The following is an 18913-nucleotide window of genomic DNA, read 5'->3' as shown; positions in this document are numbered from 1 at the left end:
AAACAAAGCAATGGTACTAGCAGTATCTTGAGTTGCCTTCAGCAGCTTTCATGTTCTACTTGAATGCCTCAAATGTTAGGCTGTTCATATCAGGAAAAACGGAAGAGTTTCTGAAAGGAGAATGCGCATCCTGTCCTATTTTTCACCCCCTACACATCATTACTGGCCATGTCATTCATACTAATTCATCATGATGATGGGCCTATAGAAATGTGCAGGGGACAGAGAAGGAAGATAATCCAATCACAACCCAGAAATGCTGTAGCTTTGTCTATTCAGAACATCCAGGTATTTTGGTATAGTGGTGGAAATTAAGCTTCAGGTATGTGCAGGCATCTCCAGATGTGTGCAAGTTATACCTGCTAGCATCTTTATTTTTTTTTTAAAAGTGACAGAGTCTCTTTTTAATGTCATATTATTTGAATTGATAATTTTCTTCTAACTACCCTTTCACACCTGGGGACAGTATGTCCGCATTTCATCCATCCGTTTTTGGATGAAATACGGACATACATTAATCCCTATGGTATAGCGGGTGTCAGTGGTGAACATCCGCTGACACCCGATCTCATCGGTCCCCGCTATGGTCCGATTCTGCAGACGGAGGAAAAACCTATTTTACCATCTGTCTGCGGATCGGATCTGGTGAAAACGGACAGACGGTCCATGTTCATCAGATCCCCCCATAGAGGAGAGCGGAGATCCGATAATGTGAAAGGGCCCTAAAATAATTCAATGTGCAAACATAAAAAATCACATTGGTGACTTCCTTTTTTCCCGCATGAAATAGACATTAAACTGGTGAAGTACTTCTTTTATTATAAATTTTAATTTTTTCTCACACTTTATGTTTTCCTAGGTTTCTTAATATATCCAAACTAAAACTTAGCTATCATCACTAACCTTTAGCTTGTGGTATTTTAAAGAAAAAAAAAACTATACAATAACTTTGATTTTTAAAGTAACAAAAATCTATATGCTTTTTGAGAATTAAAAATTCCAAGAAAATCAAACAAAACATAAATAGCACATGGAAATAGAAATACAACATGCATTATGCTTTTGTGAATTTGGAATCTTGAAACCACATTGAAGAAAAATAAGGTAAAACAAGGTCACAGATTTCGAATGTGGTGAATGCTTTGTTTGAAAAGGAGATGGAGTTACTTTAAACTTTTTCTGCCAAAGTGTGTAAAAAAATCACAAGGTTATGTTCTTCCCAAGTTAAAAGGCGTGATGGTTGAAAGTAAAACAACTAGGAGGATTTAAGTATGAAGTAGAAAGACATGAATCGACAGACATCAGTATGAACCTTGGAGCTGTTGGAGCTGCAAGTTTTTGTAATAAAAAAAGGCAGGAAAAAAAAAACTTAGGGCACTACATGCAAGTGGGGCAGGAAATCAATTTATCTTTACTTTAATCAAAAATAGCTAGAGTTCAGGGAGCATGCACTGGGGTGGGACACACACATGCTCCCTCTTCACATTTTTCATATTATTTTTTTGGTTAGGTGAATGCAATCTGATTCATTGTCTGCCCTATTATTATGATTGGTTTAAGTCTGTCTGCCAAGTTCTATATTCTATCTGTTCTGCTGTCATCAATGTATCTAAGGTATCAGGTCTAAACCTCCAGTAAGTTGAATTGTAGTCTCAGGTATATGTGCTTGTCTGCTTAATTACAATGTCTCTGCTTTGGTTTTTAATAACAATGTCAATTGACATATTGACCTCCAGAAGGTTTTACCCCGTTCATGACCAGGACATTTTTTGCTATTCAGCACTGTGCTACTTTAACTGGCAGTTGCGTCATTATGCAACACTGTATGCAAATTAAATTGAAACGTTTTGACCGTTTTGACAGACTCCGCTAGCTCAGTGGCGATCGATCAATTGATCTTCGCTGAGCAGGCGGATGGCAGGTCCGTCTCCGCTTACTGTGCTGAGACGGACCTATCAGAGCCCCTCTCTCCTTTATGGGAGAACTGATAAAAACAGACCACCTGTCTGTTTTCATCCGATTCCATCTGATCCGATCCACCAGACGGATGGAAAGTAGGGTCTCCATCCGTCTGGATTTGGCAGGCCAAATCGGATCGGATAGCGGCGAATGTCAGCGGACATCTGTCGCTCCATAGAGGTGCATGGATTGTCCGATCTGATCTGCTGGAAAATATGGACAGGCGGACCTGATCGGAACAGCATGTGTGAAAGAGGCCTTAAAGTGTAAGTTCACCTTTACAGAAAATCTGTAAGGTGAACTTACACTGGACTCCCTCCCCATCCCTCTGGTCCCGCTAACCTGGAGGCCGGCGATCCCCCACACTGACAGCTCATATTGCCGATGTACTGGTCTGGGGATTTGAAATCATCACGGCTTTCTCTCCTCTTTGCCCATGATGACAGTCGGGCTATGCGGGTTCTGATTGGTCGGCGGCGTCACATGGGCAGGGCTGGGGCGGTGAGGAGGGCGTCCTGTTTAAGTTCACCTTGCAGATTTTCCTGTAAAGGTGAACTTACCCTCTAACCACTTGCCGACCATCCACCTCAGTTTTGCTGCGGCAGAATGGCATGGCTGGGCGAAGCAACATTACCTTACATTGCTTTGCCTTTTGACCATGCCGGGCACCTGTGATCGCTTGTGACAGCGGGAACCTGGTTCTCTTAGGGGAGAAGAGACTGATCGTGTGTTCATACAAAGTATGAACAGCGATTTGTCATCTCCCCTAGTAAGTCCAATCCCCCTTCAGTTAGAACACAGTGAGGGAACATGATTAACCCCTTGATCGCCCCCTAGTGTTAACCCCTTCCCTGCCAGTTACATTTATACAGTAATCAGTGCATTTTGATAGCACTAATCGCTGTATGAATGTGAATGGTCCCAAAAATTGTGTCAAAAGTGTCCGATGTGTCTGCCGCAATATCGAAGAAAATGAAAGCTCTATTTGTGGAGAAAAGAAAGGACGTTTGGGTACAGCGTCGCATGACCACGCAATTGTCAGTTAAAGTGACTCAGTGCCAAATTGTAAAGAGTGCTCTGGTCAGGAAGGGTGTAAAATCTTCCGGTGCTGAAGCGGTTAAACAAAATTGCTGTAGCTGTTTGAAAAGTGTTAGATTGAGATGGCTTTAATTTGTCTGTTGCCTACTTAAACTCTCTTTATGTCCATCTAAGACTACCCTCTCAACCCGGGCAACAATGCTGCTGTGCAATTTCACTGCAAAAAAAACAGCCCAGTCACCCTAAAAAAAGTGGAATAATAAAAGACCTACTGGCAGGATTATCTGGTAATAAAAGTATGTCAGAGGAAAATAAAAAGGGCAATGTTAGTGACACACTGAATTACATGGAATGTGTCAGGTTTATTTTATACTTTTATTTTCTACAGTGTTCAACTTTAAATATGATCTTAAACGTTATATCAATCATCACTTTTTAAATGCACATAGAATTGTAGTTTTCTTTGTGTTTAGCGATAAGCACAGTTTACTCTGAGCTTTACACACTGTTGCTTAAATAAACAGCTCTCATCTATCTAAACTTCATCTACTCTGCCACATGCCAAAAGGCAAGTAGGGAATATCTACCATGGGTGCAGCATTTAGGAGACAGTATAATTTACAATATTCATGCTGTTTTGTGGGGTTATAATGCTTTCCAACATTTGCATCTTTACTTTATTTTTTGTTGCAATACATGACTAAAAATGACCTATTAAGCTAATAAGAAGTCAATATGCTTGGTTTCAGGATTGCTTAAGTGCAAAAATATCACAAATTAGGGAAAGTAAAAAAAATAAAAAATAAAAAAATAAAGAGAAGCAGAGTTCTGTACGCAGCACGGTTCCTAGAATAGCCACATCAAGCCATCACGTAAATCAAAGAGAGAGCAAATAGTTAAGTGCAGCAATCAGCCTAACACTTCTCCAGAGAGTTCAGAATTTTTGATCAGCTCTGTAAATGAGAGCATCTAATGAGTTAGATGGCTTTCATGGACACTTCTTGTTTTCTGCACTGATTAATACAAATTTTGGAAGCATGTGAATAAAATAAATGTGATGTTATCATAGTAAACTACTCTGACTATTAGATACTGGGGTTGTCAATTGATTTGGAGAGGACCTGATTGGCAGAATTGAATGAAAACATATCTTAGTAATTAGTGGGCTCTCAGTGGGCTGTACTAGAAAATAAAATGTAAGACTTGAGCTTGTTATGTGAAAATACAGACAGACACCAACTATTAAACAAAGTGCAACAATATCATGAAATACGGGAAGAAATATGATTGTTTGCTTCCATCTTATTTCAAATCAAAGAGGAAATGTTTACTGCAACTGGTGAATAGTGAAATACCAATCAGTATCTTCAAGTTCACATCCTGAATAAAAATAAAGGTATTGAATAGTAATCATTAAAGGGTCATTTGGGTTTATTTACTAAAGGAATAGAAAATTGTCACAGTACAACTAGAATGCTCATTGGGTAAGGTGAAGCTGTGTTTAATCTGAACACCCAATCACATGCAAGGGAAAAAAAACAGAGCTGTGCCTTGCACATAGTTGAATGATTGAAGTCGACACAACTTCACCTTATTCACTGGGTACAAATGAGTCAAATGAACATTAATTTTGAAATGTGAATATCCTCTACTGCTTTAGTATAACATCCCCATTATATCTTACAATGGGTTATTTTATTCTAGAGAACCAAGTGCAGTATTTTCTAACAGTTAAGTTGTTCTAAAGCCTTAAGGTTTATAACCCTAATGCATTTTATTCATTAAGGTAAAAAACTTTCTGTGCTGCAGGATTCCAACAGCCACCTCCCCCCTGTTATACTAACCTGAGCCCGATCTCAATCCAGCGATGTGCATGAAAGCAGTGGTTCTTGTCACTGTTTCCCTCCTCACTGGGCAGATCGTTTTCAGTGGGAGACATTGGCTCCCACTGCTGTCATTCTAATGCTGTGATCGGCGAATGGGTGGCAGGGGCGAGCTGCCCAGTCTGTGTCTATAGACGCAGACAGGGCAGCTCAGGAGCAAGCCCGTACGAGTGCCCCATAGAAAGCGGCATTCCAATGGACTTTAACACGCAAATTATCAGCTTCCTGTGATGTCACTTCCGGCCTGACGCCAGCTTGACGCCATGATCAGCGGCTTCCTGCTTCCTGGCTTGGATCCCTGGATACTCCTCACCATCTGTGTCTGTGGCAGCTTCCAGCCACCCAGACGCTGTAACAGACTCCAGAAATGGCGATTAAAATACACATTCTCATCTGATTCTGCTAATTTGTGAGTGATTAATTTGCTTTTACCATTAAATCTGTTATAATACTGCACTTAGTCTGGCGTCCCTCTGTTCTTTCTTATCCACAGAGTCTACTGCTTCGCAGTTAAGTGTGCAGACATCAGATGATCTCTCGTTGTTTATTTTAGATGTTTGCATAATTCCATTGCTGTCAGTTCTCCCTATAGGGCCTAAAATATTTTTTCTCAAGATGTCATGCTATCAATTAATTTTTAATAACAAAGTAAACATACATTTTTGCAAACCATATATATAAAACTATAGGATATTATTATTATCAATACTTAAAATTCATAAAACCATATTGTCCTGCTTACCGAGTTGTCTTTCACCAGGAAAGCGCAACACTGGATCCCAGCCATTAACATTTTATGAGGATTCCATGCAACTGAATCAGCCCTAGGTGGAAAAAAAGTTTTATGGTGAATTTAAATACAAAGCATCAATTAGGCATATTTTTTTTATCTCCCCAGATAGTGTAATCGTGCACCCACCAACCACCCTCCAAATTGCTGTGACCCATGTTCATAGCTGTATTTATTTATCATATGCATATAATTTGATACCTTAATATTCCACCCAGCTGATTATTGCACAGTGAAACATTATTCAGAATAGCTATTCTAGCCTGACTTATTACCACTGTACAAATAAACCTACAATATCAATGGAGTCATACAGCCCTAGGGGGGGTGGGGGTCACACTTAGGTTTGTAACCTTAAGGCCTCATGCACTGGGTGTTTCTTGACATTTTTACAGCAACTGTTTTTGGAAATAGATGGTTTTTTTTTAGTCATTAAACGCTCCATCTTGTTATCCTATGTGTCCATGCACACATAGGCTCGCTGTTATCAGCAGTTTTGGTCAGTGGCGTTTTTGAGCAGTAAAAAAAATACAAAAATAAAACTAGTGGGCTCTTAGAGACGTTTTTCAGCTGTAAAAACACTGATAAACACTCAAAAATGCTGCTCACCTGCGTTTTTGGACGTTTTTAATCCATTGGTAGAAAAAAAAGGATTAAAAAATGCTAACGCGGAAAGACGCTAAGAAGCGCTATTGCAAACATTTTGAAAAACTCACTGCAAAGCTACTGATGTTTTTATAATGTTATTTTAACGTCCAGTGTGCATGAGGCCTTAATAGAAAAAAAGCAGCAGCCTTTAAAACAGCAGACATTTTATACTTAAAATTTCATTGGCAAGTATCCCATATTTACTGGCAAGAAGGCAACTCCAGCCTGGTGGAGATCAAATTACCAATAGGGATCATGTTAATGTGGCATCAATCTACCAGTTATGGTTACATTACAAAAAGGCAAATATTATAAGGTGAGGTGTTATTGTGTCAGAATGGTGCCAGCATTCAATTGCTATCTCTTCTAGGGAGATTCACCTAGCAGTTCCCCCATACTCAGTTTTCCTGCAGCCATGTATTCTAATCTTTGCCTCTATAGATAGCATGTGTAGTGTGCCTCTGGTCCCACATCTGAATGGTTATTAAAGCTAAATATATAATTCAGTGATGCAAACATTAAAGCTGTGGTCTGCAAGCTGTGTGGCTCAACGTGATATGAGCCTACAATGCTCACCAGAAGGCAGCGAGGAAGCATCCAGAAGAAGTGGGAGTTGTCTGCACACCACCTAAGCAAAAATGTCTACTGGCATGCCTCCAAAAGGTAGTTTGGTCTCTTCCCATTGGGGTTTACAAGAAACCTCAAGGATCCACAGTGATGGTGGAACCCTGCAAAGAAATAGTGGTGCTAGGGGAGTGGTGCAGCTCATCAACTTAGGGACAACTCCAGTTTCACTTCCCAACCATGCCATCCTAGCAGACCTACTAGTGTCATCACTGCATCTTGGAGACTCAGCTTAAGCCAGTAGAGGCCATTTTTGCTCCACTACAAGCAGCCATGTCTTCGTTGGATGAGTCACAATACAAGTTGCTTCAGAAACAACTGGACATTCCCCTCCAAGACTACCTGCTACCGCAGCAGAGGCTGCTTCACTAGCAAAAAAGCATCTACTGGTTCTTGCTGCCAGCCCAGAGGACATCATCCATATGGGGAATGTTCCATCCATTCTGGAGTGACACTGTTATATTTCCCCATCGCTGTGCCAGGAGGTCAGGGACTTCCTCTCCAACATGCTACAGAGTAAGGTGATTTAAGAGAGTCATAGTCCGTGGGCTGCTCCAGTGGTATTGGTGCAAAAGAAAGATGGAATTTTGCAGTTTTGTATGAACTACCACAAATGAAATGCCTGCGCTCACTGGGATGCTTACTGTTACCCCGGGTAGAGGAGTCACTTATGGCACTGGGTCAAGCTATTCTTTACCCTTGACCTGACAAGCGGCTACTGGCAAGTCCCAGTGCCAGATAAAGATCATGAAATAACTGCCTTTGTCACACCTCTGAGTTTAACTGTATGCCCTTTGATCCAAGCAATGCCCCAGTATGTTTCAGCGCCTTCAACTTTAACCATGGCAATTACTATTATCCCCTCAGAGCCCCTAGAACTGGTTACCATGGACTTTCTAGCAATCTCCAGCTCGCCCTCAGGATATTGCTATAACCAGGTTTTTGTCGACCACTTTACCAAGTTTTCAGAGGTAATCTCCATTAGGGATCAAATGGCCCCAACCATGACTAAATTGTTTTGGGAGCATGTAGTCCAACCCTAGCAAGTGGTGCTAGATTGACACAAAGGCTTGGCTGAAGACTCTGTTCTGGAGGATCTGCCGTTGCGACCAGGTGACTGTGTGTTGGTGAAAAATACAAAGAACCTTTCCCGCCAACTCCAGTATATGATGTAATCTCAGAGGGACCTAATCCATGTCATGAGGCTTCTCCATGGCAACCTGTTAAGGCCCAGTGTGTTAGGTGGCGACTGTTCCACCAAATCAGCAGGAGATCGGGAGATGATTGATCCTGTTGATGTCCCACCTGTACAGGAAATACCAGTTGAATGGTATTTCCCTCCTCTGTTCCTCGAGCCTCCAGCCACTCTTTATCTGGAAGCAGAAAGCCCCAGTACAACAACTACGAATTGTCTAGACACTCATGCAAGTTCCACGGACTGTCCAGAATCAACCAAGGATTCGGACTTTGGCCTCTGATTGACCTCCAACTGCCTGTGGCCTCAGAGTCACCACCAGAACAGGATCACTTGGATCCTGAGGACACTGTTGCCTATTGGACGTTCCAATCTAACTGTGGTCAGCTTCCTGCTAGATACTCTGATTATGTTGTTTGAACCTGTATATGTTATGGTTTAATTATGTGTATTGCATTGTTCCTGTTTCTCCTTAATGTGTTGTGATGCTGAGGACAGCATCTATCAAAGAGTGGGGAGTGTAGGCTGGTGCAGTCGACTTTTTCGACCACAGGTAGTGCTTAATGGTTGCGGCAGGTGGAGAGGAAGTTGAGAGGAACATAGTTCATCTATGGTTTCCTGGGTCACTGGTGAAGCTATCTGATTGGATGTGACTCTAGCAGCCATCTTGAGTCAGGCGGAGACCTGGCTCCTAGGTTTGGCCCGCAATTTGCATGTGAGCAGTAAAGTATAGGACAGGTCATCTGTCTGACAAGGACAGTGATTAACAGCAGGGAGAGATTGAAAATGAGTAGGGAAAGGATAGGGACACACCATCCATAGAGACATACCATCCTTACTGGAGGCCTACCCAGGCCACATTCCACCAGTCAAGGCAGATGTAGTTGGTGCATCTGAGACCTGCCATGCAACACACTACTGTTACTTGCCGTGAGTATTCCCGGTTGGGGGCCTTCCCGTCATAATTGTTGTGAATTACCGGATTCTGCATTAATACAAGTCTGTTCTCTACAAACATATTGGACCATTGAGATTACTGCTGCCACACCAAGCTACACCTCCCCACAGGCTGAATTTATTATACACTGCTCAAAAAATTAAAGGAACACTTTTGAATCAGAACTCCTGGGATATTGATCTGGTCAGTTAAGTAGCAGAGGGGGAGAGGTGTATACAGAGGGGGTTGTTAATTAGTTTCAGCTGCTTTGCTGTTAATTGAAATTACTAACAGGTGCACTAGATGGGCAACAATGAGACAACCTCCAAAACAGGAATGTTTTTTTCAGGTGGAGGTGTCTGACATTTTTTTTTCCTACTCATCTTTTCTGACTGTTTTTCACTAGTTTTGCATTTGGCTAGGGTCAGTGTCCCTACTGGTAGCACAAAGCGATACTTGGACCCTATAAAGGTTGCACAGGCAGTCCAACTCCTCCAAGATGGCACATCAATACGTGTCATTGCCAGAAGGTTTGCTGTGTCTCCCAGCACAGTCTCAAGAGCATGGAGGAGATTCCAGGAGACAGGCAGTTACTCTAGGAGAACTGGACAGAGCTGTAGAAGGTCCTTAACCCATCAGCAGGACCGGTATCTGCTCCTTTGTGCAAGGAGGAACAGGATGAGCACTGCCAGAGCCCTACAAAATGACCTCCAGCAGGCCACTGTTGTGAATCTCTCTGACCAAACAATCAGAAACAGACTTCATGGGGGTGGTCTGAGGGCCCAAGGTCCTCTAGTGTGCTCTGTGCTCACTGCCGGACACTGTGGAGCTCGATTAGCATTTTCCATTGAACACCAGAATTGGCAGGTCCGCCACTGATGCCCTATGCTTTTCACAGATGAGAGCAGGTTCACCCTGAGCATATGTGACAGACATGAAAGGGTCTGGAGAAGCCGCGGAGAACTTTATGCTGCCTGTAACATCGTTCAGCATGACCGGTTTGGTGGTGGGTCAGTGATGGTCTGGGGAGGCATCTCCATGAAGGGACGCACAGACCTCTACAGGCTATACAATGGCACCCTGACTGCCATTAGGTATTGGGATGAAATCCATGGACCCATTGTCAGACCCTACGCTGGTGCAGTGGGCCCCGGGTTCCTCCTGGTGCACGTCAATGCCCGGCCTCATGTGGCGAGAACATGCAGCCAGTTCCTGGAGGATGAAAAAATGTATACCATTGAATGGCCCCCACACTCACCTGACCTAAATCCAAAAGAACACCTCTGGGACATTATGTTTAGGTCCATCTGGTGCCACCAGGTTGTACCTCAGTCTGTTCAGGAGCTCAGTGATGCTCTGGTCCAGATCTGGGAGGAAATACCCCAGGACACCATTCGTCGACTCATTAGGAGCATGCCCTGATGTTGTCAGGCATGCATACAAGCACTTGGGGGCCATACAAACTACTGAGGACCATTTTGAGTTGTTGCAATGAAATTTCAGCAAAATGGACTAGCTTGCTGCATAATTTTTTCACTTTGATTTTCGGGGTGTCTTTGAATTTCACCCCTCTGTAGGTGGATAATTTTCATTTCCATCAAATGATGTGCCATCTTTTCATGGGCTAGCACAAAGGTACCTTAAATAACAACACAACACACAAGTATGATCAAACATATTTATTAAATGGAAAATATATGGCCACGGTGTTACCCATAAGGGGGGGGGTTAATTAATTTAAATAAATAAATAATTGGTAAAACATATTTCAAAGGGAATAACCTGATGTCCATCCAGCCAAAGCTGGACGACTAATCCCCCATCTCGGACAACAACGTGACTAGGGAATAGGGAGGGAGGGTGGGCGACGCTGGCTGACAGGAACGGGCTGAGGAGACCGCCGCGCTGGAGCCCTTTTATAGACTCCTACAGCGTGGGTTTCTCCCGCCCGATTCGACCAATCGGCGGGTCCGATTCTCGACCAATCGAATCGTTGTTGCTGCCCAGCATCCGCACGGCACCTGTAATGACAAGGACACAGCAGGAGAGACTGCACATAGGTGCTTCTCGTCCTTTGGGCCAGCCCATGTTGGTCCAGCATATTGCTGGGACCTTTCATGGGCTAGCACAAAGGTACCTTAAATAACAACACAACACACAAGTATGATCCAACATATTTATTAAATGGAAAATATATGGCCACGGTGTTACCCATAAGGGGGGGGGTTAATTAATTTAAATAAATAAATAATTGGTAAAACATATTTCAAAGGGAATAACCTGATGTCCATCCAGCCAAAGCTGGACGACTAATCCCCACCGGCCGGCGCCGGCAGAGCAACTGCCGGCTGAGGCCCCCCCACCACCGTGGCTGCTTCTATCAGGTTTTGCAAACCCATATTGAAAATGTCTATGCCAATGGGTGACAGATGGACTCCATCCCTGCGAAAAAGGCCTGGGATAAAACCTTCTAATTCCGAGTGGCGGAACGACACTCCGCCAGAAGAAATCAGGAAACTATGGATGGTCCTGTTAAGTCTCCTCCGAATTCTGTCCAAATAAAACAGACTACTCTGAGGAGACCACAGAATTCTTGGGATCATTTCCGAAAAAGCCAAAACAGAACCTGGAAACATGAGACCCATTGTATGCAAATCTCTCTTTATTTCACATAGTAGATCCCAAGTGCCCAATTTACCTAAATCGTTACCACCTACATGTAATACTAGGATCTGAGGTGAAGGCCATATGGCCGACAAATGCACCAAATGGTCCTTCACATTACGCCACCTCAAACCCCTAACACCTGACCATAGTAAAGTAAAAAATGAGGAGTCTAGACCTAGGTTAGTGGAGTAGGGCCTCGTTCCGGCATGCTTGGCGGCCCAGAAAACATAAGAGTGGCCTACTATCCATACCACCTTCTTGACTTGCTCTGAAAGAAAAAAAATTATAAAATTAACTCTGGACGAACATATAGCTTGTACCTAGAACTATTCCAACGCCCTACATACTTTAACCTGTCCTCTGAAAAACCCAAGGAGTTAGCTATTGTGGCTGCCCCTATCCTAAAGGAATGTGACGAAAAACGAAAACCTGATAAATTCAAAAGCTTCAAACAAGCCGAAAAAACGGCCGAAAACTGGTACCTGGTAAGAGGGGATAAATCACTGTGTACAAAAAACGAGTCCGGATGAGTCGGCCTTACCGCCAAATACCTTTCGACTTGGGAGACCGGGCATAAGGAATCGTTAGGTGAACTAGAAAGGGAAAACCAACAACCTTTACCCACTGGCATAGATTTGGACCTGCAAAGAAAAATAAAAAGACAGCCATCCTGTACCCGGATATGATTGAACCTAAGAAAAGATGAGGAAGACTTGTTAATTGCTGTGAATTCACCTACCCTGAGAGCTCCGAAAAAGGCGACTGAAAAAACAGCTTTAAACAGCAGAACTTCAAAACCAGATGAACATACCTCGTGAAGCGAACCCAGGAGGTCCAATAACAGTTCGACCGAAATGGGACGCCTGTCGTCACTTGAAGGCCTGGACCTCCTAAAACCCTTCAAAACTTGAGTCACTTGAAAGAAAGAAGTCAAGGCTGGTAGACCTGAAAATTTCAAAAAGAATGACACCCCAGCAAGTATCTTGCTCACTGACGCCGGGGATAACCGTGCCTGAATCAAATTGGATAGAAAAGATAAGGCTAACAACGGAGTAACACTAAAAGGATCCGACCCCACATTCTGGCAAAAAGAGAACCATCTGGACCAAGATAACTTATAGTCCGACCATGTCTTACTTGAAACTGAATTGCGTAGGTTACTGAAAATTAGTCCCATATTAAGCCCCAGAGGAATTCCGGGCAAGGGGTCCCCTGTTGATCTGCCGACGGAGCCAGGTCCCGAAACTTTGCGAACTGTAGGCGAGACAAAGCATCTGCAATATTGTTATGAATTCCAGCTATATGCTCAGCCTTAAGCCAAATATTATGGCGCATACAGTGTAAAACCAAAAAACGCAGCAGTTTAACAACCGGCTCAGATCTAGAGGATAACGCATTAATAGCGAACAGGACACCTTTATTGTCCGTATGGACCATGATTCTCCTATTCTCAAAGAATTCTTTCCAGATTACTACCGAGACTACCACTGGAAATAGCTCCAGGAGGACCAGGTTTTGCAAGATGTCCTCCTGTAACCATTCCTGATGCCAAACACCAGCACACCAATGCCCGTTAAGGAAGGCCCCATAGCCTACCGAGCCGGCTGCGTCCGTAAAGAAATTCATCTGACTACTCACTACAAATTCCTGTTGCCACACTGTGGAACCGTTAAAACTGATCAAAAAGGCATCCCAGATCTTAAGATCCTCCCTAACCCCTTTTGACAACCTGACGTGTGCCCGTGGGTTAGTAAGGCCTTTGATGGCCAGGGAGAAACTACGTGAGAACACCCTAGCCATTGGGATGACCCGAGCAGCGAACGCAAACAGCCCCAGTAAAGACTGGGCCTCTTTTAATAGCACTTTCTTTCTGGATAAGAATGAGGAGATCAGGGATCTCATCTTACGCAATTTTTGTTCCGGTAATCTGAACTCCATGTGTATCGAATCAATAATAATGCCGAGGAATTCGATAGACGTGGAGGGAAAAAAGGTTTTTTCCTGCGCTAAGGGAACGCCAAAGTCTTCACAGATTTCAAAGAAAACCTGTAAAGCCTCGGAGCATTCCGAGGATCCTTCCTTTCCAAAGAATAAAAAATCATCTAGGTAATGCAAAGCAGCCCCATGAGGAAACCTTTGGGATAGGACCCAGTGCAAAAAGGTGGAGAAGGCTTCAAAGTAAAAGCATGATAGGGAAAAACCCATGGGCATAGCCTTATCAAAGAAAAAATGACCCAAGAAATGAAATCCCAAAGAATTAAAGCCTTGGGGGTGCACTGGCAACAAACGAAAAGCCGTTTTAATGTCGGCCTTCGCCAGCAAGGAACCCCTGCCCATCTGCCTTAAGATGACCAAAGCTTCATCAAAAGAAGAATAACATACGGGAGCTAATATGTTAGAAACCTCATCATTCAGGGAGGATTTAGGAGGGTAGGAAAGATGATGAATTAACCTATATGCTCCCGCTTCTTTTTTGGGGACTATGCCCAACGGGGACAGACGAAAGTTCGTAAACGGGGGAGCCTGGAAAGGGCCCGCAACCCTACCTTCAGCCAGTTCTTTGGATATCTTTTCATACACAACCTCAACATGACAATCAACTGATATTACATTTTTAACCATCAAACAGCCTGGGCCTTTAAAGGCCGGCACTAAAAACCCATCTCTGAATCCCTCAATTAGCAGAGCCGCCATCCTGTGATCTGGGTAGCGCTCTAACCATGGTTGCATTTCGACTAACCTCACTGGAGTCGGCGCCTTTTCCATGGTTATCCTTGGGAACTGGCTGAAAAGAGGATGCGGCGGATTTGCGGAAACACCTGCTGGCTGCATGCGAACCGCTGCAGTAAGAGCAATCGTGTCTATACCGGCAATTTGTAAGGAACTTGCACTGGCCCTCATTGAAGGCAAAGCAAAAACCCTTGCGAAAATTGCCCTGACTATTTGCCGGAGGCCTAGGAGTAAACTGGGGTTTTGTTGGCAACATTAAGTTTAACCATAGACCCACGTCTTTTGTCCCCCAGTGTAACGAGGGGTGGACTGCCAGTTTTTGTCGAAAGTTCTCGTCATAAGAGAACCAAGACGAGCCTCCGAAATGGCGAAACGCCTCAGCAATGATGTCCAAGTGCTGGAATAGACCTGAGCACTTGCTGGGGAAACGCTCCCCCATTACAGCTGCATAAATGCAGAAAGCCTGCAGCCAATTTTGAAAAGTTTTAGGCACGGCCCTCCTCCTATCCTCCTCGGACCTGTCGCCCGCCTGTTTGTCAGTTTTAGCCAAAAACTCCTTGGAGGAGGGCAATAAAGACAACAAGTCAATAAACTCTCCCCTCCAAATTTTTTCTTTTACTGTCCTGGGCAAATGAAAGCCCAGAGGGGACAGAACACATGGGAGGGGCTCTTTAAATGAAGCCTCCCCCACTGTCACAGCTGACAGCCTAATAGGCAACGAGGGGTTAATAGCATTAATCAAGCCCTTGGGCTTCCTAGTATCTTGTAATGCATGAGAACTTGACTCCTGCCAAATTGCATTTACATCCTCCAAATACTGCATATCATGCGGGGTAAAATCATTACTGGTCTCATGCAAAAAATCAGCACCAGACAAATGTGCTCTCTGGCATTCTGCCTCACTCTGTGACTGCTGTTCTGTACCTATTGCATAATTACTGTATAAATTCCTGTCACCATAAGCACCAGAACCCTGTGCCCCTTGCATACCTTTATCAGCACCACTAACATGTGCCCCTTGAAATTGCTGCAAAACATTTGACAGGGAATTAACTAGAACAGACAAATGAGACATATCAGGATAAGATTTCTCACCAACTTGGGACACTGGTTGCTCACTCTCCTCCACCTGCATGAGGTGAGTAGCGCTGCTCACCCGCTGCCGAGATGCACTTCTTGTCACAGCAACTTCATTCTTCAGACCTGACTGAGGAGAAGGGGCTGCACTCTGAACCTTCTTCTTCCTTCCTGGCTTCTGCTTCACTGTGCTCCCCGCAGCAGCTGAGCCTTTTCTCTGCACTGGAGGGGATAGTGTGGGCTGAACTGCAGTACCTTCCTCCAGACAGCGGAGCAGCCATTCCTCACCCCCCTTGCTCTCAGCCCTCTCCAGCAGTTGGCACAGGAGGGCTTCCCTGCTGCTGGTGGCGCGGCGCTTCATGCTGACAGGCTCTGTCCCTGCTGCGACGCTGGCTGACAGGAACGGGCTGAGGAGACCGCCGCGCTGGAGCCCTTTTATAGACTCCTACAGCGTGGGTTTCTCCCGCCCGATTCGACCAATCGGCGGGTCCGATTCTCGACCAATCGAATCGTTGTTGCTGCCCAGCATCCGCACGGCACCTGTAATGACAAGGACACAGCAGGAGAGACTGCACATAGGTGCTTCTCGTCCTTTGGGCCAGCCCATGTTGGTCCAGCATATTGCTGGGACCTTTCATTCCTAACACATTACACAGTCCATATCAGTATAGATATCCAGCATGAGATTTTTGCCAGATAAGATCTGATATGTTTTCAAAGTGTTCCTTTAAATTTTTTTGAGCAGTGTATATAACAGCAAAAAAATAAATTAGAATGTGTGGAACAAATGGATTCACCAAAACACTGAAGCATGGGGATTTTACCTGTTGAGACTTTAAGGCAATAATACTATTTCAGGGTATATTAGGTGAACATATTGCACTTACCGGTCAATGCCGTGCAAAAGCTTTTTATATTTTCTTGACATTAAAGCTGATCCTCCCCAGGAGGCCTATAATATATAATCATAATCAATATTACATGCACTGTATATATTAAAAAGTTGATATGAATAATATTAACAATGTGTGGTAAAAACCTAGGTGTAGTTTGTAATAATATATGCACATTAGGGCATTTATATTTGTTAATTACATACACAAGCTCTGTTCTTTGCTTAGTAGTGCTGCACAGTAAATGTGTTTTACTTTACCTGCCAGTCTTATAGTCAAACATGACTGATTTAAAATAATGTTTTCCTCTGATATTATATTTGACTGCTGACTGCGTAATGTGAAATTTAGATGGTCAGTATAGGAAAAATATGAATATTTTTGGACATATAATTGGATCAGAGTGCAGGAAAATATGAATACATATAAAACATTGCAATAATAACTCAGAAAATGTGGTGACTGAAAATATGACATGCTTTTCTTTTGCCATCTACTAATAAAAAAGTAAAAATAAAAATATCTTCAGCATAATTATCAGAGTGGTTCACATGAATAGTTTAGAAATTAGGTTCATTGAGATGCCTGTGAGTTTATCAAGGAGTATTGAATGTTTGTGAGCAACAGGAGCAAACATCCTAATTAATACAGATATAGTGGAATTATAGAAATGTTTTAGGCTTGGTTCACACCTTAACTCTCTGCTCATCACATAAGAACTCTGTGCGTCCCCTGTTCTCCGTTTCAGGGACGAATCTTTGCCTGAATTCGGCCCTGAAACTGAGCCAATAACGCACAGTGCAGTGCACTCCGCAGCTGCACTGGAAATATGTGAGCCGGCTCCATAGAGAGCCGGCCACATTCTCCTGCTATGCAAATTGGCTGCAGAGAAAACTGCATCCAATTCCCATAGGTGTGAACCCAGCCTTAAAGCTTTATCTTTTTATTTTGTTTTAGCACAGGGCATTAAATGGTCACTAAAGGAAAACATTGTTTTAGCTGAAATGACTGTTTACAGGGTATAGAGACATAATAGTCAACCGATTTCTTTTAAAAATTATTAAAAATAGATAAAAAACGATCATATAATGTGCCTACAGTTTAGTTTTGTTTTTGCTGTTGTTTCCTGGTTCTCTGATGTACAGAGCCAGAGAGCCAATAGAGGGCAGTGATACTTTGTAAAACGAAACTGGATTGGTGCTGAGGAGTTTTAGACACACAGTAATCACACCTCCTTGATTAGTCACCACAGAGTGAAATCTCCCAGTACTGTGGTGATCAGGAAACAGACAACCAGGAAGTGTCCAGAACAGAGAGGAATTACAGCAACATCAAAGCAAAAACGAACAATGAGGACATGAAACCAGGACTGCAGTAAGGTAAAGGAAGCTATTTAGCTAAGAAAAAAAAATTCCTTTAGTGACCCTTTAAATAAGTAATCACATACCAAGTAAATCTCAATTTTGTTAAATTATTGATGGCCTCTGATGAGTTGTATTACCCACTGCTTTCTTATATCTGCTATACAATCTCCCCATCAGAGTTCATATCTTTGCTCTGGCCATTACAAATCTAGATTGGGAACAGTAGGTATAATAATTACAATACATAAAAAAAATTATACCTTCTATAACAGCAGCAGTGGGTTGTCAAAGCCAGCTAGTATTCTAGAATAATATACTAAAATTGCTTGATCATTCAACCATAAGCCTTATATTTACCTGAGCCCGATCTTGATCTAGCTCAGGTAGCTCAGGTAGCAGGAGCAGCATTTCTCTCTTCCATTGGCTCCTGCTGCTGTCAATCCCAGGCAGTGAGAAGAGAGAAGGGGTAGGGGCCAAGCCAGTGGCCCCATAGAAAACTGCTTTCTATGGTGGACTTTGGCAGGGGGAGAAGCCAAAAGCACCGGCGGTGGTCCAGAGAAGAGATGGATGAGGGGCGCTCTGCTCAAAACCATTACATGGAGCATGTAAGTATAATATGTTTATTTTTTATTTTTAAGAAAACCTATTGCTTTAACTTTGCAAAGTGAATCTTCACTTTTCTTAGAGAATATGAGGAAATTGTGTTTATTTTTAATATCTAATCATGTGCATAAGGAAGAAGAAAACGCTGAATTATTCCTTATTTTTTATTAAAGGATTAGAGTGATTGCAGCTTCAACTTACTCACAGAGCCAATTGAATATTCACTTTTTCAATTGAATAACTTTCAACTCCATTAGGTCAATTAAAAAATGGAAGCATTTTTAACACAGCATCAAAACTTCATAAACGTATAATTTCTCATTGCTTTTAAATTATATAAAGGCAACAAAAGATGAGTAGTGGAAGCTGTTTGCTAAATATAATTGTATTATCTCCCACCTTAACATACGTTTTTTTCTAAAAGCTGGAGGTCCTTCTAATAAAACAGGTAGAATGGTAGAATGAAGAAATATAAACTCAGTTTAGAGAAGGAAATTATGATAAA

General features: G+C 42.9%; 1 protein-coding gene across 1 annotated transcript in view; it reads right to left on the bottom strand.

Annotated features, from left to right (window-relative positions):
* The window catches only part of GADL1 (glutamate decarboxylase like 1), a 427714-nt gene that overhangs the window by 191287 nt on the left and 217514 nt on the right, over nt 1-18913 (bottom strand). Inside the window, exons 10-11 of the mRNA XM_040353089.1 lie at nt 16436-16500; nt 5623-5704 (exon numbers count right to left, since the gene is read on the bottom strand). Of these exons, the coding sequence (XP_040209023.1) occupies nt 5623-5704; nt 16436-16500 (147 nt within the window). The remainder of the gene's footprint in view (nt 1-5622; nt 5705-16435; nt 16501-18913) is intronic.

This window comes from Rana temporaria, chromosome 5, assembly GCF_905171775.1.
Source record: "Rana temporaria chromosome 5, aRanTem1.1, whole genome shotgun sequence".
Taxonomy (NCBI): domain Eukaryota; kingdom Metazoa; phylum Chordata; class Amphibia; order Anura; family Ranidae; genus Rana; species Rana temporaria.
This window is presented reverse-complemented; position numbering and strand designations above follow the sequence as displayed.